This window comes from Doryrhamphus excisus, linkage group LG14 (genome assembly GCF_037039965.1).
Source record: "Doryrhamphus excisus strain RoL-2023G ecotype Guam linkage group LG14, RoL_Dexc_Guam_v1.1, whole genome shotgun sequence".
Taxonomy (NCBI): Eukaryota; Metazoa; Chordata; class Actinopteri; order Syngnathiformes; family Syngnathidae; genus Doryrhamphus; species Doryrhamphus excisus.
In genome coordinates this window covers 6,488,570-6,513,422 of record NC_136370.1, presented here as the reverse complement: position 1 = coordinate 6,513,422, position 24,853 = coordinate 6,488,570, and the positions used below count along the sequence as shown (strand labels likewise).

At 42.4% G+C, this 24,853-nt stretch overlaps 1 protein-coding gene across 5 annotated transcripts in view; it reads left to right on the top strand.

Annotated features, from left to right (window-relative positions):
- meis2a (Meis homeobox 2a) overlaps positions 1–24,853 on the top strand; it is a 94,591-nt gene that overhangs the window by 26,555 nt on the left and 43,183 nt on the right. For 4 of the 5 annotated variants that reach the window (XM_058091432.2, XM_058091433.2, XM_058091428.2 and 1 more), the window contains exon 8: positions 15,432–15,577. In XM_058091432.2, coding sequence (XP_057947415.1) covers positions 15,432–15,577 — 146 coding nt within the window. The remainder of the gene's footprint in view (positions 1–15,431; positions 15,578–24,853) is intronic. The other variant, XM_058091429.2, reaches the window with a different exon arrangement.

The window sequence follows — 24,853 nt, the reverse complement described above, 5'->3', positions numbered from 1 at the left end:
CCCCATTTGAACAATTGCAGGAAACGTAAGGAGACGGGGAGTGTTTTTTAAAAGAATGAAGCACAAAACACCACTTATCTGCTGATAACGTGTTCGTTCTTTGCATTATCAAAGAGGACTCCACCTTGGAAAAAAAACTCACCCTATGGTTGCATTCAAGCTTAAAAACAATGAAAAAAAAGGATGGAGAGAAAAAAAGGAAAACATTTAACTTTTTCCAGCGCATGAGGAAGGGGGGGCAAAGCTGCATTGTTTAGTATGAATGCTTACTCCCAGGGATGCAATGTTTAGACAAGTGAGTGTCTGCAGGAGACATCTGTGAAGCCTGACCTTGTGACCCTGCAAAGAATGCTCTTTAGGTTGTAGGGGGAGAAGCTAAGTCTATATACACCACATTATGGCCTACGGGACACACAGCAACTACTACTGTCGGTACATATGCACATTCATAATGCTACCTTTGCAAACTGACACGATTAGAGACATATATTCATTCATTCATTCATTTTCTACTGCTTTTTCCTCACAAGGGTCGCGGGAGTGCTGGAGCCTATCCCAGCTGTCTTTGGGCGAGAGGTGGGGTACACCCTGGACTGGTCGCCAGCCAATCACAGTAGAGAAATATAATTATGTTATAATAATTTTTACTCCACTTCAAGCCCAAAGACAGCTGGGATAGGCTCCAGCATACCCCGCCACTCTAGTGAGGATAAGCGGCATAAAAAAGTGTTTTTCCACATAAATGTACTGTATTTATTTCCATCTCCTCATTTTCTATGCCGCTTATCCTCATGTGGGTGTCACTAATATTAGTGACAGTATGTCTGTTCAATGTAGACCCTATATGAATAATGCTAACCTCCCTAGCTAACTTGGCTAGCCTTGGTAAACTGCTCCCTCGTCCATCTGCGTGTAAGATTACAGTCGAAAAATGTTCTGAACTCCTGTTTCCACGGCAGTGTCATATGATTGTTGTGCCTCATAGCCTCTTCCTCCTTTGCCCCCCACTATGAGATCATTTACATCCTTTATGAGTCCAGAGGAAGTCAAAATGAAGCCAAGACCATAGAGGGCAAGAATGGGGGGGAATCCCGTCTTCTGGCGCTGCGACGCAAAGCACCTGTTATAGTGTGTGTGTGTGTGTGTGTCCATGCAATTTGCTGGTTGGATGTATGCAGCTATCAGTCCTCTCTTTGAAATCATCACTGTTCTTCCACAGTCGTCTTTCTCCCTCTCCTCTGGTGTACAGTACATGCTTATTGTTCTTTGGAGCACCCTCATTATTGTATTTTAAGGGCCTCTCTCTTTGATTGCCTCTCGTAGGGAGATGATGTGAGGGCTGCAGAAGGGGGGCGGGGGTTTTACCGGGCCGTGGCCGAGCTGGCCCTGCTGCATGAGAGCACGAGGGGCGAGAATTGAAACGTCAATAACCACAAAAAAAAAGAAAGAAAGGAGAGCTTCAAAAGGCTGAGGATGCTAATTAGTGGCATCAGAGGAGAGAAGAGTGTCTTCTTTTTACTCTTCTGGAACTTATAACATTGTGTAAATGAGATGTAAAAGAGCTCATCGGAAGTCAGGTCCATCGTAGCAGCAAGCCAAGACAGTAACAATGTACTTGAAGTCACTTTTAGACCGTAAACAAAACTCATTCATTTGTAGTAGTATGCAACATCCTTCTGGGGTTTTGGGGTATGGTATAGCTTTTGTGATGCTATGGTCCTATATAGTTATATATCACTCACTTTTTTATTATTTATCTACTTGGTAATGGGTTTACCCGGCAGTTACAACTCACTCAATGGTATGTCATGAGAATTTAGTAGAATTAAACGCATAAAATATTGTGGTAATTAGTAGAAAGGGTACACTTCTGGGTGGATTGCATGAAAAAAATTGCATTTTATTGCACAATACTCCATGCTACTAGCACGGATCACTTAACTTAAACTCAACATGTTTACAGGCTGGAAGTATTAGTTTTTGTACAGTTCCCTACTAAAGTGTATTGTTCTAAAATATTTGGAGGACAGACATAGCACCCCCTACTGCCCCCAGAGCTTTTCTATAGATTGGGGTGAGTTCATGCCAAGGCCCGGTGGCGGACACCAGGACCGGGTTATTGACTTGTAAAGGCGCTAGTAGGTGAGGGGTCTTGACAAGACCCTCTCGTAAAAGCTCAAGTCAGATTTCTCTGCTAGTTGACGCCCCAGAGAGAAACAGATAGAGACAACCTTGCTCTGGACTCACTTGTATGTAAAAATGTCTTTCCCAAAGAGTACTGTATGTACAGTATGTCATTGTGTTATGGTTTATGGACAAGTTATTTCAGACCTGCAGATATGGGCAACAGCATGTGTGCTAGTGTTATGGTTGTGATGGAATTAAAGCAACACAGCAGCAGGCGAGCATACAATGCATGTATGAACTCCTCTACTGCTGACGGATCTGACTAATTTATGAGGCTAAACTGCACTGGCAGAGAGCGATGCAGGCAGAGATGAGGAAGAAGGAAGTTTTCATTGACTCTCCAGAGCGGGGGCCCGATCCAAAGTCCCCGCAGGGATCCAGCTGGGTTTGAACTTTATCAGGGGCTACACTTAATCAATACGCTATCGGAAAAAGAATTAATTACTAAAGCAGAATAAAACAGCTGCATTTTAAAGGGAGGATTCATCAATTCTGTAATCTCTTGGTTACAGCTCAGGTGTCGGGAGGATCATTTCAACTCGGTGTAATGAGGAACTGTGGGAGTTTACAGCCAGCCTACGCTGTCCGACCATACACACACACACACACACACACACACACACCTTCCAAACCAGCTCTTATCCTACACCTAATCAAAATATTTTCCCTCTTTACTCCCTCGCGTTTCTAGTTGTTTACCAGCAAATACCTGTATATTACCATTTTCATCTTGCTTGAATGTGTATCATAGGAAAATGTATTAATTAATACACTTTAATTAGTAGAAATAGTAGTAAAAATATAATTCACCAGAACAAAAAACACCACCAGCAAAAATGACGAAATCTGCAGTGATTTCACCAGAATAAAGTATTAGGAGAATAAAGTTGTAATCTAAAGAGAATCGTTATTTTAGTAGTATATGTTAAGTATTAAGAAACAATATATAATTTTTTGTTTTTGTAATGTGATGATAAAAAAGTTGTATTTTTTTAGAAAAAAATTAGAGAAATCTTTTAGAAAAAATATGATGTTATGGGAATAAAATCATATTATGAGAAAAAAATACGAATAAGAAGAAAGTTGAAATCATTGCACAATTAAAAAAAAACAACTGTAGAAATGAAAAAAACAGATGTAATTTTATGAGAATAAAGTCAAAATATTGAGAGAAAAAAGTACATTTTACATTTCAAAGAAAAAGACACAGAAAAATTTGAAAATGAGAGAATTACAAAGCTAAAGTTGTAATATTTGGACAATTCGGTTGGAGAAAAGTTATAATATGGGAATAAAATCAAAATATTACGGGAATAAAGTGATACTACAAGATACTTACACAGAAACCAGTCACTTTTTGACACTTCTCCTTACCACATCTTTAAATCATCATATTTTAACGGTTAAAAGCAATAACTGGAGCCAATCCCAGGCAGGCTATACTCTAAACTGGTGACCAGTAGCCCAATAAACTGCTTGTAGTGAGGCTTGGTTCGCAGTGCAGTGCTTATTTCCGATTTAGTGATTACAGTGATATTTTTTGGCATGTATTTTCAAGTAACCCTTGTTAATAATATCCTTTCAGTGCACAAATGATTTTTGCTTTCATGACCCCTTGTAGCTGGATGTCCCTTAGGAGAGCCCAGACCTTCAAAAAAGGGGGCGTCATTGTTATTACCTCATTTATCCACCTCCTCACCAAAATTCTCACTGATTCTTCCTCCGTCCATGCACCACCGCTCTTCAAAGTTTGGTGGAAATCGGCTGTAGAATTTTTAGTCTAATCCTACAAATTGCAAAAACATGGAGCATTATGTCAATAAAATTAGTCTAAGGCTTTTGTACTGTGCTGTATATATTAATATTACACAGTTTTAAGATGACCTCTCCAGTGGCTCCATGTGATAAGTTTCCTTATTTAATGGTCTATTCAGTTCTAATGTACCATATTTAGACCATAGACGCTTTCACTGTAGTTTTGATTTGTTTTTTTATTCACCGTGGATGTGTTTTCACGACTTCTGCTTCACATTGTCAACACAGCCTAAAAAGTCTGTTAGAGGGACTGTCCTGGACTTGGGCGAGGGGGTGTGATTTCAAGGCAGGTTGAGCGGGGGGTTATGGGTGATGAATTGGCTTTTTAGTGAGCTCATTAGGAAGCCAAACAGAGTTTAGACTGGCGGAGCAGGGCAACAGCGCAGTAATCAGTTCTGCTCGCTTTGTTCCTTTGCCTCCAGGACATTCATAGAGCGAAAAAAAAGAAGAGAGAGAGGAGAGGGAAAAAAACTTAAGGCATTCGGTTGATGAGAGGACTAGAATCTGATGGTTGACTTGTTGATTTATAAACCTTTTAATGCAGTTATTGCTTTTGCTCTACATGGAAAGTGAGGCCCATTTTGGTGCCACTGTCCATCAGGACGTCCACCTGTTTGGGTCGAAATTGTACCACTCTGTGATTTTAGTACATTTTTCCACTGCAAAGATATATTTTTATCAAATTTTTAAAATCGATTATGCCTTGTTTCAACACAAAAAAACTTTAAAAACAGCTTGTTGCATTAATGACCATTGTTGCTTGCTTTGGAGATTCCCCATGCTTTAATATTTCATGCAAGTATCTCCAGGCTCTATTGTGAAAATCAACATTATGGCGGGAGTACAGCTGATTTCATGCGCAGTAGTCTTTTTTTGTTGTTGTTGTTTTTTGTAGACAAGAAAACAGGGTGGAGTTGTTCATGAGTCGCAGAGTGTGAAATGTCTGCTGGCTCTACCCGAAGCCCTTCATTAGCCGCTGATCCTTGTCGTCTGAGTGAGGGGCAGTCATGGGCATCACAACTCCCTTTATTAGTTTCCCCATACAGAGTGTAGAGTGAACCCCCAACCCCCACCCCTCAACCATTCCCCCGCAATTTAGCCCTTTGCCATCCATGCAAATTAGCTCCTGACATCTGCAAAGGGCCTGCTTTTAACACGTCTTTATTTCATCTCCTTCCATCGTTTTCACCACCGCTCATTGATTTAAAAAAAAAAAAATTAATAAAAATTGAACACATTTACAGCAACACACACATAAACATAAGTCTCATTTATGTTTTAAATGTCTTATTTTCGCTTATTATGGCTACTATATTGGGTAATAGGGGCTTAAAGGTGACTATAGGGGATTTAGTTTAAGTCTACAGAGCTCTGATGTTAAAAATATATATTTATATTTAGTTATATAATTACAGAAAATCCTGTTAACTAAGAACTAATCTCCTTTATGGGGGTAATAGAGAGAATAGGTCATGCAAGACCCTTTCACATTGCTTTTAAGCTGGAATTTTTCTGCCTGTTTACCTGTGTCGCTGTTCTGTATAAACTACACCGACATGTATGGGTGAGCAAAGTCAACCTGGCAATTTCCATCTCTATAGTTGTAGTATCACAGCCGACCCATCTAGTTATCTTATCCTCAATATCCTGCCTATGCTGGGTTCTGTATGAAAGTCACAGACGAGCGACTACAACCATTTTACGGGATGTCTGTATGAAAGAGGTTAGTGATGTGGCCTTTAGAAGCCTGATTTATGTTACCAAACAGCAGAAAGATTGTGGTTCCTGCCTTTTATTGATGTTCTGTGTGACCAGCACTGACATGCTACAGAGGGCAGCATTAGGGATGCACCGTTGTAGCAATATTCTGCCTTTGCTGGGTTCTGTGTGAAAAGGGTAGACCACTACATCAATTTTGCAAAATCTTGTTGCGAAAGAGGCGTGTGGAAACCCAGACTTTTTTGAGATACAAGAGAGGTAATGTAAAAGAAGTCCACAATGTCGGGTCAGCGGTGTGAATTTCAAATTTCCCCAATCATGTTTCCTGGTGTGTGGCTGTGTGATAGCACTCACTGTTGTCCCAATACAACACTGTCTGTTGTGACTGTAGTTGGAAACCTAACTTCTGCTCCCAAATGACAACTGGTGTTGCTGTGAAAAAGTCTTAAAGTCCTTTACGTTTAGTTTTTTTGTTTTTTTTTGTGATGCTATTCTGTGTGATCGGCACCAACTGAGTAAGAAGACGAAACATACCAGGCCTTTGTCCGCCTTTAGAGATAGTATTAGAGCTGTAACTAAGGTGAGGATGCATGCTTGGGGTGGTCTCCTTCATCTCAGGTGTCTGTATGGAAAGCACAGACTGTTATAGCGCTGATGGAGTATTGGGCAAGTGGTGACCATGCTGAAGTCCTCCCTCTACCTTATGGACTTCTGAGAAGCTGAAACATATGCCCATATGCGCATACTTTGGTGTTGAAAGTTGAAAAAAGCCAAACTCGTTCTTCAACTCCACCCCCTCGCCTCCAACTCTTTGGTTAGTAGGGATGTTCTTGGCGGGGTCACCGCTGAGCCCGCAAGAGGCAAAAGAGGCCTTGTACCGGCGGAGAGGCGATACTTATCTCCGGCATTCCAGGGATGACAGAGAGATATCTGCCTGATGGCAGGGTTAGGGGGCTTAGAGGAGGTGGAGTAGGGAGGTGCAGGAGTTGTTGAGCAACTACACCCCTCCACCCCTCCTGCCAACCCTTCCAGCCTTTCTTGCTGCCTGACTGCCTCGGCTCCTCACACGTAAAACCCATCTAATTAGAAGCTCTTATTCCACTTCATTAAGGGAACACTTAATGATGTGTTTTTGGGGAAGACAACTGAACATTACCTCTCATGCAAGAGGAGCCGCTGAGTCGTAACCGCCAGGATGCACATACAGCTGTGTTTGAAGTTGTCTCCACATCTCTGATGACTTCAGGAGGAGGAGAGAGGGGTGGAAAAGTGGCGGTTTTGCCTCTTTCGCCTTTAGCCAGGGTCCTGGTGGTAGTAGGAGGTGGTGTAGCCGAGTAGGGGGGTGCGGCACAGAGAAGGTGGGTAGCGACATCTGAGTTTGGCAGGGAGCCTTGCTGAAGGAGAGAGTTTGTTGTAATTGCTCTGACAGCTTTTAGGGCTGTTAATGACTGCGGCCCGAGCGCTACCAATTTGTCAGCATGCTCGCTGTTTACTAAGCTGTTGTTTTATGGTCCAGTGCGAGGGGCTGCCGCTTGTTTAAGCACAGATCAGGAAATAATCACTGTTAACCCCCCAACACCCCCCCCCCCCCACACACACTCCTGCCATGCTGTTGCACATGCTTAAAAATGTACTGTATAAATCTGATTGAGAAAATAGAAAATAGACCACTTGGTGTGTTGGGTTACAGAACAGCAAACTGTAAGTGTACTTTTTAAATACAGGCAGTTGATGTTTGCTAAATACAAGGATGAAGAGTCTTGAACCACTCATGATGTGCTATATATATCACTATATTGACACTTACTATGGTACACATAATGTCATTGTATAGTCATATCTGCTCGTACTTTGGTACGAGGTACATTATTAAAAAAAACAAAAAAAAAACTTAAACTGTATTATGGAAAGCAGGAAGTGAACAAATGTAACAGTTACTGATTGTAAAAGTACCAGATGGAGGGGTAGGATTTAATAACCTTTGCTTCTTCCTACTCCTTTTGGACATGTGGAACTGTGAACTGATTATGGGATGCACTCAATTGTAATCTGATGCATGTTCAAATGAAATTAAACCATTACCATTACCATAAATTCATCTGGACCTAATAGTACCTAATCCTTTTTACACAACAAATGGCATCTTGGAGACTGGAAACAACGCTACAACTGTCAAGATGAATGCGTGGTGCAAAGCATACGTGGGTTTTCTCCGGGTACTCCGGTTTCCTCCCACATTCCAAAAACATGCTAGGTTAATTGGCGACTCCAAATTGTCCATAGGTATGAATGTGAGTGTGAATGGTTGTTTGTCTATATATGCCCTGTGATTGGCTGGCGACCAGTCCAGCTTGTACCCCGCTTCTCGCCCGAAGACAGCTGGGATAGGCTCCAGCACCCCCGCGACCCTTGTGAGGATAAGCGGTAGAAAATGAATGAAGGAATTTTTTCATTTGAGCCTAAAAGCATTAGAGCGAGAATACATCACAACCAAAACAATGGCGGACCATAGGGTTCTTTTTGGCATATGTGCTCAGAACCGCTCACATCCATTGCCAACTAGTGGCCTGGCATGCATATTACAACTTTTCAATTTTTTAACATACTTTTGGTTTGATGTTGCTGTCGAAACCTCTCAAAGACAAAGACGACAAGAGGTCTGGCATGTATATTGCATCTTTTTGAATTGAGTTTGCAGATATTTCTGTTAAATGTTGTCGTCTTTATCCATTTACAATATTTTTGTGTAACATCTTAAAGCCAACTTTGCCGAAAAATACATAATGTTAGACTGCTAATTAAACCACTCGGTCATATTATGTCTCGCATTCATCACCAACTGCTATGGTCATATTGCCATGCATATTGCAGCTTTTTCAATCCAATATGCAATTTGTTGTCTTTACCCAAAACGTTTCAAAAAGGCAAAGATTTAACTTTACTGGATTTGCAGGTTATGGAAAGTACATATATCACACACTGCAAAAATGTTCTTAATATCCTGCCCACTTTTCTTATTTCAAGTCACATCTCTAATTTGCCAATTGGCCTGTATCTTTTTTTTTTTTTTAATAGTTTTGTTGTTTAAAAAAAAATAAACTGAAGTGTGCTGGTATAGTGTAAACTTATTGTTGATACCATTTGTTTGTATCTGTATATGAAGCTTTTTTAGCATGATTTTATAGCTACAGGCAGTGTAAACCAACACACATCTTTGGCCATTCCTTTAGTGTGAACACTTCTGTGCACGCCCGTGTATGTGCCTCTTGAGAATGTGGTCCCAAAGGCGGCAAAGACCCCTCCGTAAATCCAGAGTAAATAAAAGGAGGTAACGAGACGGACAAAAGCGGGATCCCCTACAGCGTCTCTACCATTTGTGGGGGAATGAGGGGTGAATGTGCTAAATGCTGCTTATGTTGGTCCAAAAAGGAGGTAAAAGGGAGGCTCCTAAATCCCTCTCTTCTTTTCTCTTCCTTCTCTATGGCCGAGCCTGCTGCAGGGCTAGAGGTGCTGTAATAGGATGTTGATGGAAGGAGAGGAGGGAGGGGTCCGGTTGCTATGGCGCGCTCATAATGCCAAAAAAGAGCTACCCCTATATAACATAGCTCCTAGCTGGCTATCTACTCCACTATCGTCACCACGCCTGACTAGTTTGCATAGGTAGGGGCCCCCCTCTGTAATAAGTCACTTTAAGCACCGCTTCCATAAGCCACTGCCTCAACACTCTTGCTTCATTAGCCTGAAACAAACACCGGGGGCCTCTCACTATTCAGAGTCATTGCACAGCACAACATCTGAAGCCTGTGTAAAGACTACTCAGTATAGCTGTATGAATAGTAAAAGCACCACTGGCTGTCTTGGGGGAGTGGATTACCGAGTGTGGGTTTTTTGGACCATTCATTCAACTGCTGTGCTGCAGTATGCATGCCAGGCCAGGGGATGGCGATATTGGTGGCGGTCACATGGAAACAATCATGATGTAACCAAGGCCCTGTTCACACGGGAAAATTCTTAGGATTTGTGTCCACACTGCCAGATGGGAACGTATCGCTGAGTAAGACGATGTAATACACAAGGCACACCTACATGTGGCGCTGTGATCAGGCACGCAGACACTCCAAACCATAAAAGAAGAAATAACAAATGCACATTAGTCCGTAGTATTCCGTGTTCGAGAAATAGAATTATTTCTTCAAGTCATTACGGACTATAAAACAACAAAATATCAGGAGAATGTTGACTGAGGTGAGTTATGTCCGTCCAAATATTCAGATATTATCCTGACTTGTCGTCAAAGCTCACTTCTGGTCATGTGACGACAATGAGGCGGCGGCGGGTCGGTGACATCATCATTCTAGTGTTCAAATGACAATGCCAAGCTGGGTTTCTCAGATTTTCCCACTGCTTTGGCTTTCATGGCTCTTTTCGCCAGAAAAGTTCCTGACCACTGTGTTAAGGATTTTCCATTTCATAAGGCACATGAAGGGCTGCACGGGGGCCTAGTGGTTAGAGCGCAGGCCACACAGCGAGTTCAATTCCATCCTCGAGCATCTATGTGGGGAGTTTGCATGTTTTTCTCCGGGTACTCCGGTTTCCTCCCACATTCCAAAAACATGCTAGGTTAATTGGCCACTCCAAATTGTCCATAGGTATGAATGTGAGTGTGAATGGTTGTTTGTCTATATGTGCCCTGTGATTGGCTGGCCACCAGTCCAGGGTGTACCCCGCCTCTCACCCGAAGACTGTTGGGATAGATTCCAGCATGCCCGCGACCCTCGTGAGGATAAGCGGTAGAAAATGAATGAAGGAATTTTTTCATTTGAGCCTATTTGAAAAGGTGGAATTACAGAAAATGTCAAATTTAACAGAACTATGTAATGCAATCCGGAGTTTACATTATTACGGAGTTTGACCGTGACGCACTAATGCATGCCTCCACTTTACATGCATGACCAAAAAAAACCCATATAACTTCATACTTGTTTTTTGACATGTCAATGATTGGTTGAGAATTACCCGTGACTGTGTAAACTAGCCTAGTGTGCATCACAGGGTGCCTCCCACTCCCTTGGATATGATCTATGCAGTCATTGCAACACCCCTTACTTAACCCCCGCCCCCTTTTCCCCGTGGTCCACTCGCTGATAGTGGGACACATTGTAAGCTATCCTAATTCTTTGTGCAAGAGAATTCCGAGGTGAGCCCCTGGATGTTGCCGACAAGAGCTAAGCAAGAGTTGCATCGTGTTTACAGTCTTCTTGACTCGTTAATGAGCTCAGCCCTGAGACCAATTTACTCACAGAGAGAAATATACTGTATGTGGATGCATTTTTAATAACTAGCCAGTGGTGGATGAGTTGAGAGGGAATGCATATATGAGTGTGGAATGTGTTCTTGTTGTTTGCTAGCTGTTGTCCTTGTGTTGTTAGACCGTATTTACATGGATGGATATCCGCACAAAACTTTTAACAGTTGTTTAAGGAAGAAGGAGCAAGGGGGGGCGAAGCGGGAGAAGGGAGGTTTTTTTTTTCTGTCTCCAAGGGTGCTGCTTTTCCAAAAGCGCCTAGGGCTACACTCCAGCACCTCAGCTCCCTGAGGCCTTTTGGCTGCCTCCTAATAGCCAACCCCCATCTGTGTCACATGGCCAGATGATGGGACGCTTCCCCCTTGCTCTGCCCTACACTTTTTTTTTCTTCCCCCCACTTCTCCCTACTTTTTTTCCCAGCGTGCACATCCACACAGGTTAGAATGGCAGAGTTGCCAGGGAACAGTCAGAAGCCATTAGCGTTTGGGACAATTTGCCCTGCAGCGTTCCTTCTCTCACTCCTAAGAAAGGAGGAGGTGGGGGTGGATGCAAAGCACCAGCTCTCCTTTAGATGTAATGAGGCTCTGCAAGTTCTTCTTTATTCTTTCCCTTCTACTACTCCTTCCCAATCCTTCTTTGTCTTTGCCACCTGTTTTTTTTGCACGATATTTGTTTTCATAACTATAAATGCATGGCCGTAGACAACCACATTGTATCCCATGGGACAGGGTGTGCAAAACTCACACGTCAAACTAAGTAAAATACATCATGTATTGCCAGATGTACTCTGTCCCAATATAAAATGGCATGCGATTACCCTACCCTTAACATAATTTCTACTATCCCGGCCTTGGGCTCCCTTGCCCCCATTGGCCCCCATCCGCATTACTCTTCAGCCAGGCTCAAATGTGGGCCGTGTACACCTTCACACGATCAAGTCATAGTACAACACATTACTGCAGTTTTGTGGGTTATTTGAAGTCATTCCGTTTCTATTAACAAGGTGGAATATATCATTAATAACTGGTGGGAGGTAGATTGCATTGATTGTATTTCATGTGTGTTGCAGTTGTGCGCTCACGTGTGAGCATTTCATCATACTGTGGGACTACATACTGTAGGACTTATTTAGAGTCACGACATATGTGTATTATGCAAGGTGGCGGCTATTATTAATAACTGGTGGGAGGAGCGATTGCATGAATTATATGTTTGACCTTGACTCATTTTGAGTTGTTCTGTTTATTTCTATTTTGCATGGTGCCCGATATCATCAATAACCGGTGGGAGGAGAGATCACATCAATCATCGTATTATGACACACGATTTGCACAAATGTATTTGTGCATGCGTGAGTCATCACACTGTGGACTTTGTGACTTCTTTGGAGTTGTTCTGTTAACACTCGTCTTTTGCCACTTTGCGTTTCAAAGTAAATTAATCAATTATCCTTTTTTTGTGGTTGACTACGGCCTAATATTAGTAAAGTAATATGCATATTTAAGCACATTTTCTGTATTCTCAGTCTAAATTTAGCATTCTCCATTAAAAACATGTGACAATAGCCAAAAAACACAAAAACCAACAGAGAACTCTCTCCCAATTCCAATGTGAGAGTCCAAGTGATGTCTTACTTTTGTCCAGTATGTCTTGTTTAATACCAGTGTAAAGTTGATGGGGGGAGTCTAATAATATTTTAAAACATGTTTAGAAGGTTTTCTATGTTCTAACTACAAAATATTTATAAATAAGGAATCCTACTTTGTGGAAATTCACTTATCACGGCCGGGTCTGGAACCAAACCAAACAAGGCATTCCTGTATTTGTATTGTGTGTGTGGTCATTAATAACTGGTGGTAGGAGAGATTGCATTAATTATATGACACATTTACATAGTGAGTATCAATAATTATGGGCTTAACAGTGCATGCACTGTAAAAAAATATCCAACAAAACAAAGAAACTGAGTGACTCTAGATATCATTTTGGGAACACTAAATTTGAACACACTCCAAATAAAACTGTGACCTCCATGTAAGGAGGAGCCAACAGCCTCAGAGTCCGGTTTCACCATCACAGCCCGAGACAGGAGGCAACAAGCATAGCGGGTAATGAAGTGACAGGTCACTCTGTAAATACGCACGGGTCGGGCCTGCATGGCCCAGGCCGGAGGGGGCGGCGGTGGTTAGGTGGCGAAGGCTATCACATTGCAGTGAAAATGGAAACGTCAATAAAATGAATCTGCCAGCCTTTTGGCTACTGTGTGCGTTCTCGCCGGAGGAGGCCTGACCGCTCACAGCAGGAGAGGGGATTTGAAAAGTTGTGTCGGAAAACCAACACACGCACACAAAAAAGCAAACAAACAGGGAGAGGGTGTTTAAAATTCAACAGTGCTTCATGTTGACTTCCGCGTGGGTCGCATTTCTCAGGAAGCCCTCCCCTCCCTTCACAGTCGGAGTAGACCCCAGTTTATTGTTTTAGGCTTTCCTGAACAAGGATTCGTACTTAGCGCGGGATTTACGGCATTGGCCGCTAATGAATGTCCGTTCTACAATTACAACACCTCCCTGGTCGTCCCCTCTGTGTTCCCATATGTCCCTCAGAGGGGCTGTTGCTTCTTTAACTTCACACGGAGTGCAAAGTCGGCACTTCTCTGTTTTCGCCTTCTGCACTAATGATGTGGAAGGAAAACAGAAAGGGGGGAAAAAAGAAACAGAGGAGGAGCTGGGGCCCCTGCTGCTCCTGCTGTCCTTGTATTCTTCATTTATTTTGCATTTGATTACAGAACCAGTGAGGTTATTAGTTCAAATATTTATGCCAGATTAAGGCTCCTATAGGTGGCTGTGATTGACGCCTCTCCAAAAACGGGCGGACATGCGAGTTTGAATTTGAAGAATGTTCCGGGGTCCTTTCCGGCCTTAGTGGAGGAGTTTTTCAGATACATAATTTAGATGCCCTCAAGGAAGGCTTTCAAGGCATCTGTGCCCGCGGGCAAGAAAAAAATAACTAGGACTGTTAAAAGTAAATCATTTTTTGCTAATGCACAATTAATGCAACGGGGAAGGAGGAACAAGAAAAAGGGGACACAAAGATGGAAACTTCAGTTTTTAAAGAGGAATGCTTTTTTTTTTGTTTGGTTTTCCTACTTGGAATTAAACACTGATGGACATTAATGCGGGCCAAGCTTACGCCGGTTTGCCATGCTAATCTGAGGGTGGAGTAGCTGCAAGGGAGGGGAGTGGAGGCAAACAAGTCCATTATGTGCATTGAAGTGCAACGGTGCATCACCTCAAATCACATCCATACTTTAAATATGCATGTTGCATAAAATAATGTCCCAAATGATACGGTTATGCACAAGAATTCAGAAAAGAATTGCACAAAAAGTATGGAACTTTGTTGCAAAATTACATATTTTCTGGAGGCGGAAGGGGCTTAATGTACTATTTTTAAGAGGAACTGGATTTTTCACATTTATTTCACAATATTCAACAACAGACATTTAATCTGTAAAATTATTCAGTTACACAAAATCACCAAGAACTAGAGGCTAAATAGGTATGTTAACGTGATGCATTTACAGTTATAAATCCACTGAATAGATTAAAACAACGCACAACTTAACGAGAAAAAAGTTCACCAAGCTCTCAATCTCATTCTGCATCACAAAATCCATTGAATGCTTCTTGTGTCGTTAGCCTAGCGCGCCCTATAGCTGCTGTCGATAATAATGATGGTATTTTTTTATATATAAGTCGCACCTAACTAAGGTTGATAAGGATGAGCTAAACTATGTAGAAAAAGTGTTACCAAGACCGGGAAATACGATTTTTTTGCGTAAAGTGCTGCATATTTCCAGCCTGTCTGCCATATTTGTGGAATTTTGCTGGGCAGTGTTTCACTTCATGTGTGCACGACTGCCTTGGCTTTCTTCACAAGATAAAAAAAAAAGCCCAACATTATGTCAAGCATGCAAATGTAATTGAATTAATGACAGCCTCTACTGTACTCCTTCATTCTTTTCCCTTTTCCTCCTTCCTACTGTAGATCTGGTGTCCAACCATAAAACCACAGTGATTAACCCCCCTTCGTCCCCATGTACATGCTGTGGGCTATAGAACAACAGCGGCCCGGTCTCAGTGTAAACCCCTCACTCAGCACAGGCCTTTGTCTAAGGCCATCTAAATCCAACCCCCTGCCTTCATATCTTCAATTCATAACACTGGATTCTCTCTGGAAAATTCACTGAGCCCCAGCTTGCGTGCTTTTAGCATCACTCTTAGGTATCAAGTGTGGTATTTGTCGGGTTATCCCATCCTTCATAAGTCAAGCTTTAGTTGCCTGTGCAGTATTTATGTTTTAGATTATGAGATGTTATTTAACCCAGGCCTTGTTTTCCGTCCAGGAGATGGTTTAGACAACAGCGTGGCATCGCCCGGCACAGGCGACGACGACGACCCAGACAAGGATAAGAAGAGGCAGAAAAAACGAGGCATTTTCCCCAAGGTGGCCACCAATATCATGAGGGCGTGGCTCTTCCAGCATCTCACGGTCAGTTTTTTGTTATTATTTTTGTTGTTATTATTCAGTTATGGACACAAACACAGCTGTCACATTGCAAGGCAGTGATTGACAGGAGTGACTTACCTGTCAGCCAACTGTCAGAGGTGCGCAGTGACCTGGTCAGTGTAATCACTTTGGACTGTTTACCCTGCTCAGCACACTCCCTGCAACAATGCGAGCGGCAAACAGTGACATCCAATGTGGGGATGCACAGCCATTGTTTGGCACCATTGTCTCAGGTGGAAAAGGAAAAATGTTGCTTCCTGGTTGAGTAATGAGGACATTTCTGTCTTGTATTACAGAATTTTGTCTGGTTTGTTGCCTAAAGTACAGTAGAAACTGGATATACGGTGATCCCTCGCCACTATATAACACTATTGCGGTTATCAAAATACATTAATTAATAAATCATGCATATTTAAACAAACTGTATGTATTGTTTTGCTAATTAAGCATGTTCAAGCATAAAAATAGCTAAATTAACTAAAACAATACACAAATACTTTTGTTGATGGTATGAAATATCCCCCAACAAACTACAGTTGGCCCACATAACTCTCACCAACTCTGAACCCTCACCATCACTTTCTGTCTGCGCAAACGTTATTGTCTTATTTATGTCTTATTTTCTGTCATTATATCAAATATTTTTGATAACATGAGTGTAAAAGTAACTATAGGAGTGATTTCTCATGTCTGGAGGGTTTTATTCATTTTAGAAACTGTATTTAGACATGTCATAGACAGGTTTTCTACACTGAAACAATGAAAATATTTGATCTGTAAATAAGAAATGCTACTTTGCGGAAATTCATTTATCACAAGTGCGTTTGAAACCAAATAACCGTGATACATGAGGAATTACTGTGAACACTGAATAGTTTGTTCCAAAGTCTAACTTGATCTATCATGAAGAATTCTTATTATAAACCATTTGAATTTGGTGCAAATGGAAAGAAAAATGTGGGTGAAGAACTTTGAGTAATTTTGTTATAGTAATAGATATCTTGCAAAATCTTTGCAGTAAATTGTTTCTTCTATGCCTTTAATACGCACCCACTCAAAAAAAGTTAACCTGTGACTAAATTATGACTTTCTTTATATGCTCCACTGTGTTTTGTTTTGTTTTAAACTTGATGATGCGACACAGCTTGGCGAAATCAGACACCAGTGTTTGTCAGTCTGTCTATTTGTAAGCATAGTGAGGATTGAACTCCCACCCCCCCACCCCCGGACCCTCACTGATGTCAGTACATTATCAGAACATCAGGCTGTATTGATTTTACCACATAGGTCAGATTACAGCAGCAGCATGCGACACACACAAGCAGGACACTGCAGTAAAGGACAGTGAAAGTAGACTTTATTGTCATGGTCTTTATTGTAGGGTCAGCTAACTCCCCCCCTACACACCAAAATCCTCATGACCCCCCCTTCCACAAAAAAACCCAAGTAATGAGTGACCAGCAAATATGGACTAATTGAAAGGGCTGTAAATCCATTACATATTGGTCAGGGGATAATCAGGAGTGCTTTAATCACTTTTATCTATTCAGGAGCAGTGAAGCTGCAACAGCAAAGCCCTCCGAAGCCTCGCCGGCCCCCACTTATTGCTTATTATTCTCATCATTATCAAAATGACTTTGCAGCTGTTCAAACCTCACTCGCTCCCTGACTAGAGAGTCATCGCCCAAACTGAGCAGCACTCACGATTTCAGGGCATTTTGATTACCTCCGTCATGGCGACAGGTGTTGTTTTGTTGGATAGTTGGCAGGATTACGCAAAAACAACAACACAGATTTACATCAAACTTTGTGGAGAGATGGTACGAGTACATAACACAAACCCATTCAAATTTGGTGCAAAAATGTGGATAGGGAAGTTTACAGTTCTCACATTTTTGGCAGCTTTTGGTGTGTTCGCTTGTTTCATAACACCCCTTGTGACTTGGCAGAGCAGCATCATATTCAATTTCTCTTTTATACCTCTACCATAGACGTTTTAAGAGCAACGGCACTCACAACTTCAGGTCATTTAATAAATTACGGCATTTAAATACGCAGAAACTATGTCACCGACGTATAGAAAACCTGGTGTGCATATCAAAAATACATTAACATTTGGTGTGAATTGGGAAATAATGTGGATAAAGAAGTTTTTATTAGCACATTTTCTTTTTTTTTTAACTGACTGACTAACCCATCCACATGTCCAACTTATGGGTTTTCAAGTTCTGGTTCAAATGAGAATGGTGCAGTGAGAGCTTTAGAATTGCTTTAAATTCTATTAGAAAGAAGGGATTGAAAAGTGCACCCAATGGAGACCAATAGACACAAGTTTTTGGGGGGCTCTTTTTATTCAGGGTGCTTTCAAGGTCCCCAAATTGTAGATTTTCTCTCCAATCTTTATTTGTTGCCTTTGTGTGAAGCGCGGGTTTGTCTTGTACAAATAATAATCCCTCCCTTTTAACCTTTCTTCATTTCTTCACTAAGGAAGAGGACTAATTGAATTATCCCCCCTTCTCTCTTCTTGCCATCCAATTCTCCCACCCATCAACTCTCCCACACACACAAATATATGTATATACACACACACACACTCCCATCAGCCCGCCTGCTTTCGCCTTTCTTTTAATTTGTTAAGCAAATGTATTTGCCGTTGCTGGATGCATTTGAGCAAAGGAGGGGGGGACTGGGGGACTTTGGCACCTTGAATGGTCCATAGTGGCATTCTGTCATTGCTGCCATTCATTAACTGAGGGGTGAGGAGTGAAAAGGAGCCGCCTTGTTTTTTTTTTTTTTTTGTGGGGAGGGGGGCGCAGCATGCAGCTCTGTGAGCCACGGGGGTCTCTGTACATATGTTCTCAACATCCAGCCATTGTCGTGTCTTTCTGAAAAGCTCCAAAAGGACAGGGGCTACTACCCGCACCCCCTCCCTTACCTTATTTGAACAGCAACCCCCTCCCTCTTTTTACCCACAGGCCAATCGTAACAACTGTTGGCTTTTGGATTCAGTATAACAAAATTGCCCCCACCGTGTTGTACTTTGACCTCTTGGGAGAAATCATCGGATAGCTCGCCCCTATTTATTAGGTCCCCGTTTCCACCAATCAGTCCGTTTCTCTTTAGTTTTGAATGGAGAAGTTCCGTAAATTAGGGAGCGGGCATTGAAATGATTAGTCGATTAAATATGTACGGTTATTTACCTAAAGCAAAACCGAGGACAACATCGGGAGGTTGCGACTTTTGTATACCACACACCTGTTGATGTATGTCCTTTCTCAAAGCATTCAAGGCAAAATGGAGAGCACTACTTTGCAGCAACCAGCAGAGGCGCTGTTGATCCAATGAGTTTGTTGTCTAAAAAAACAACATGATGACGCTATCAACCTTCTGAAATGAAACCAGAGTGTAGAACACTGACAAGGATTCCTCTTTTGTTGGAATAGTTAATTTATTAACAAAATAATGAATTTTACACATTTTTGATAAAAGGAATGTACTCAAATGCCCCTTTCTAAGGTAAATAGTGCTACTAAACACAATGCAGTCCGTCGATTGGTCAATAAGAAATTGGCAATTCCTTATATGGACATTCTAAAACACAGCAAAATTGAAGACAAGAGCAGTATTTTTTACAAGAATAAAGATAAAATATTTGGAGAATAAAGTCCTAATATTAAGAGAAAAACAGAATAAGCAGCTTATCCTCACTAGGGTCACTGGAGCCTATCCCAGGTGGCCACCTATGACATGTCCTCTACACCAGCAGGTCTCTAATCCTATTGTGGACCCTGAGAGACAACCTGTTGCATCACAGGCGCATCAGAACCTGCAGTCCTGACTCCATATGTCCATGCAGTCAAGAGCATGCGAGGTGGCAACCTGAAATGCCCCATATGTAATTGGCAAAGAGCCGCATGGGCAGATCAGCCGGTGTTAGCAGGCAGATGAGGGTCACAGCGTTCCCTCCTGCTCTTTCGCTCTCTCTCTAATACCACCCCCTCCCTCCCTTGCTGCGTCCCCATGAGGTTCTGGATGTCTTCCAGCCACATTAGAGGAAGGGAAATCCCAGACTGTTGGTATAAGCTTTTCAATACTACGGGGAGATTATGTTATCAGAAAGGTAAACTTGAGCGTAAAATGGGGGGAAATGCTGCTACTGCACCCCCCAATGCAAGGAAGCCATGGATGTGCTGTGGTTGTGTTATGGAGAGAAGAGAGGGGTGAATAAAAGTGCCGATAGTCCCTTTTTGTTTGGATAAAATGCACAATTAGCCCCCTGGCGCCCCAGGCTTTCCTTCCCTCTCACCCTGTGCAAGACCCCACTGGCCCTTGCTCACCCCTGTAAAGACAAGGGTTAGCCTCGCAATGAAAACAGGAAGTAGTCCGATATAGAGATAGACCTCTTTGGTTCTCTGTCCTTGTCTTTGAGCTTAGTGTAAAAATCCTAAACAACAACAAATACGGGTGCAATGAATGGTAGCCCCTTTCAAGAACCAAGGATCTCAAGATTTTGTGCTGGGGGTCACCCTTTGGCTTGGGTGTTTGGGGGAATGCTGTTAAGCTGCTAAGCCAGGTTTATTGGTCCCCTGGGTTCCCTGACAGGAAAGTGATACATCCCTTAGTCTTGGACTGTCGCACAGAAACGGTGCTTGTAGCTGTTGTGCACATTTATGCATGATGGAAACATCATTGAGTAGAATGGCTTTAGTCAGTACTGGTATTTTGTTGTAATGTGTTCATTTTAGCGATACCTGATCAGGGTTTTATGCTGCCGATCATCCAGGACTGAAATTGGCCGATACCGATCACATGGATTAATTAGACTTTATGATGAATGCCGTAGTGTAGTGGTTAGCGTTCTGGACTTTGGTGTGGATGCCTCAGGTTTGAATCACCACTAATAAGCATCGCTGGTATTGGTCAGGAAGGGCATCGGGTATTTCAAGGGCTAAAGCCAAAAATCAGTATGTGAATCATAAAGATCCGCTGTGGTGACTTCCTATTTTATTCGTATTTTAGGTGCCATATAATTTATTTTTTCATCGGATCCAGAATTTGTCTGCTACTGACTATATGATAAGGAACCATAAAAACCTTAATTTAGACAAAAAAATATTTTACTTACTTTTTGAAGGCAACACATTAAATTAAGGTGTATATTTATTATCACTGCCATTGTATTTATTCATTATTTTACTTTTGTATTGCCGAAAGAAAGAATCCATTACTAATTTTCATCTTATTAATCATCTGTTATCATAACTGTAATTATGACATATTTTTCTTACATTATTTATAACAAGCTCAAAGTCAGCTGGGATAAGCTCCAACATGCACGCAACCCTCTTGAGGACGAGCAGTGTAGCAAATGGATGGATGGATATTAATTATGTATTCTAATATTATAGTGAAATAGTGATATGGTCATGAGCTTTTAAGTGTAAAAAGAAGTTAACGCCTGTAGAATGAAAAAAACTAACTTTTGTGAGTACACCCATGGGAACAATAGTTGACTTTAAAGGCAGAATTTCCTGAAAATGTTGGTGATTCCGCTGGTTTCTCTGTATTCTGAATCGTAAAAAAAATAAACGTGTACAGTAACCTTGTGTCAACGGTTCCAAAGCTTTAGACAGGACTCGTATGATTAACCCAAGTGAGGACACATCCCACTCTGTGAGGAGATGAGTGCATTGTGCTGCAAACATCATTAGATACACTAGTGACAATGCCCCCCCCCCCTCCCCTCACCTCCCGATCCCAGCCCAACATAGAATTAGTCTCCATGACAACAGGGTGTCATCGCCAGGTCGAGCCCTCCTATGGGAGCCGCTCTCTCAACCGCCCTTTTATAGATGCACATAAAAGAGGCAAGCAGCTCAGGTCATTCACAAGACATGGGGCCAAGCCAGGCCAGGCCAGGCCAGGCCAGGCATTGGCAACGGATGTTTATCGTCATATGATGCAAGAGTTTTGAAAGGAGTGGTCATGTTGTTTGTGCAGGCCACTGTTTCCTTGAAAATTCTTGTGGACCTTCTGTGTGGAACTGGTGGGGAGACACATCTGCAAACACTTTGGAAAGTTCTTCCTGAAAAATGACCAACTATGAACACAGCTGAAGTTTGTAAAAGCCCGGCGGTTTAACATCTCTGAGATGAAGATAGGAGTGGAGACAAAGGACAAAAAGGGAGCAGTTTTAGGGCTTGAAGTCAAAGCTCCTAAAGGTCACAGAGGTGGAGGCCTGGAGGAGGCCCACACACTAATCTGTCATGTGCTTGTTTGCCTCAGTGCCCGAAAAAAGTCAGCACTCCAGTCACCCATGGCAACCTGGGCCACAATCGGTTGGCCCAAAATGTGCAACTATTACTGCATTGTGTGAGTTTGTTTATACACCAGACATTAGCGACAATTAGACAAGTGAGTTTGCATCCTGAGTGTTTGATGAAGACCGTGGAGGGAGGTTCCTTCGCTATTGTCTGGTGGCTGCTCAGCATCTGCCATCTGTTCTTGCAAGAAGAACACTGAGATCATACTCTATTGCCTTTAAATGTCAAACAAGTACCCCCCTTTTTATACTGTAGGAGAGAGGTGAAGACAGAGTGACAGTTTAGATGTCGCATTTTCACAGCCTGTATAATTATATTACAGGCCACATCCACTCTGCGGCTGTATTCCAAGATGCTTTGTGCATGGTGTTCTTTGGTTGCGGCTCTCATTCTTGCAGCGTAATAAGCCTGAGTGTGTGTGTTTCATGCTCCAACAACAGACCTTTACACTTTGCTCCTTAATCCAGATCTGTTATAGTTCCACTTCAAAGCCACCTAAGCCTACGTGGAATCCCCTGGCATATAAACTATTGCCAGTATGAGCCCCATATGTTTTGTGTATGTGGAAATGCAAGGAAAGCTGCCATAATCCTCCCTGTCCCCGCTACCCCCCCTCTAACTCCTCCTTCACCTTCCTCCGGGTTAATTTTGGCTCCTGCTGTTTGCAACTTAATGCAGACTGTTTAATGAAGAGTGTTTCGGGAAAATGGTTGTTTCCAACCAATTGTCACATGGGCGGGAACTCCTAGAACAGAAAAAGCAATCTCCAGTTAGACTACAATAAAGAAAGAAACAATACAAATGAGAACTCTCAATGTTTTGCAATTTAGCCCCACCCATTTGTTTTGCCGAGATGTTCTGTTTTCATTCCCTCGGTGGTCTTTGCTCATGTACAACCTTAGAAATGCCCAAAAATGACACCTACAAACCAAAATGGCTGACTACATGTGCATTTGAAAGCATATGTTCTCTGTTCATCGTATAAAAGGAATGCACTGGTTGCCGGTATTAATATTTCATAACTGAACGTGTAAAATCTGTATGGTTTTCGAAAAGAGGTCTTTCACCTTCGTGCGGGCTGCATGCCTGTAAATGTTTTGCAGAAGCTCTGTGTGCCAACATTGTATTGACAAACCTCACCCAGACCTCCCAAGCGGAGTCCTCACGCTGTGGGGACTACTCTCCATCGAGCACAAAGCCACGTTTTCACCATGCGGTTTTGTTTGGAACATTGATTTGGCTTGCGTTTCCACTTCGGATTGTGTAGGCGGGATGGCAGCAGCCGCTTCGGATGCATAAATAGCGTGACGTCATAGCAGCCTGACTCATGCATGAAGTTAGATTCCCATTGTTGTGCAGGAGCAGCGATTTGTTTGCCTTGGTTACTCCTGCTGTAGACATGTCCTGCTAATGCAGCTTTTGCTTTTTACACAGAACAGTGGCTGGATATTGCCACAACGGCCTGTGATTTTTGGTACAAACAGGCATCCTGCAAACATTTTACTCCAATGTTAGACTGTAAGAGAGGGCCACATTTCCCAGCTTTCAGCACAGCAGTACAATCCACCACTAATGTAGTCATAACACAAAATTTGGTTGCCTTTCGTCAAGGGAATGACATCATGTGTAATAACAGACCATGCAAGGTAGCCTGTGATAGCAGAACATGCCCCTGGTGGAAAAGAGTTATTAAGATGGTGATGGCTGATTTCAGGATTGTGTTTTTAGCTCGTCTGCCCCAGCTCAAAGCAAAATATTTAAGCGGATTTTGGTTTCACATCTCAGACTTGGTTTCCTTAAAATTACCCCTTAACCTTGGATGGGTGCCGCCCTGCAGGCTAGCCTAACTAAGCAACCCCCTGATGGGGAAAGGTTGTGGCTGCCGCATGCTGGGGACCGCTTAGAATCTGCAATCCGGCTTTGATATGCATCTCACACCCAGAGAAGGAGAAAATACATAGGGAGGAAAGCTGAGCGTGGAAGTGGAGGGGTGAGGGAAGAGAAAGGGTTGCAGTAAAATCAAAAACAGACCTTGTGCTTCACTGCTTGGTTTGTCATGGGAATCCAGAATCCCAAAACTGCCATTCCCTGTGATTTTTCCCTCAACCTCCTCTCTAATGCATGCTTTTGTTTTGCCCCACTGCTCCGTCCAGAGGCGAGCGCTGAGGATTCCTGCACAGTGGGGTCCTTATAACTGGGAGCAATGTCTCTTGTTCTCACCTCTCCCCTCCACCCACTTCCTCACCTTTTCATTTTTTTCTCCCCCCTCTTCCATTGATATCATTTTTGCTTCCCGCACAGACCGGGTTTTAAGGTCCCAGTCCTCATCAAAGAATGAAGCTGAGCCGGTCAATTTGTTGCTCTTTTACCCACGAACCTCAGCGGACCCTGTCTGCACCATAACCTTTTTTCAGACGATATTTTGTTTCCTCCTATATCAAAAATGCCTCTCCACCCGAAAGGGGATGTTTTAGGAATACAACTGATGATTTTAAAGACACTTTATCACGGATACATTTTATACATTGACAAAATCCAACAACATGGTGCCATGACACAGTAACCCCTTTTACACAGAAATCCCATAGACATTTTTTTACACCTTTTCCTTTTATGTAAATCCAGCAATGGCAGGATATTAGCACAACTCTGGATTCAATTAAATGTATCTCCCCGGTCTAGCATTATGCAATCTTTGCCCCGGTTTTGTTATAGCGCTGATAGTACCTCTGAAAACAGAAATGTGGCACTATGGCTTCGTTCCAGGAGTAGAATGTGCCTCATTTACACAGTGATCCTGCAGCTTTGTCGTAAAAGAAGATCCTAGCGATGGCGGGAAATTAGTGCCATGTTAAAGGGGAAAATTTAGGGGGGATGATGCCATATCAGTGGCTAGAAAAAAAGGTGGAAACATCTTCTCGGGTGTAGGTTCCTC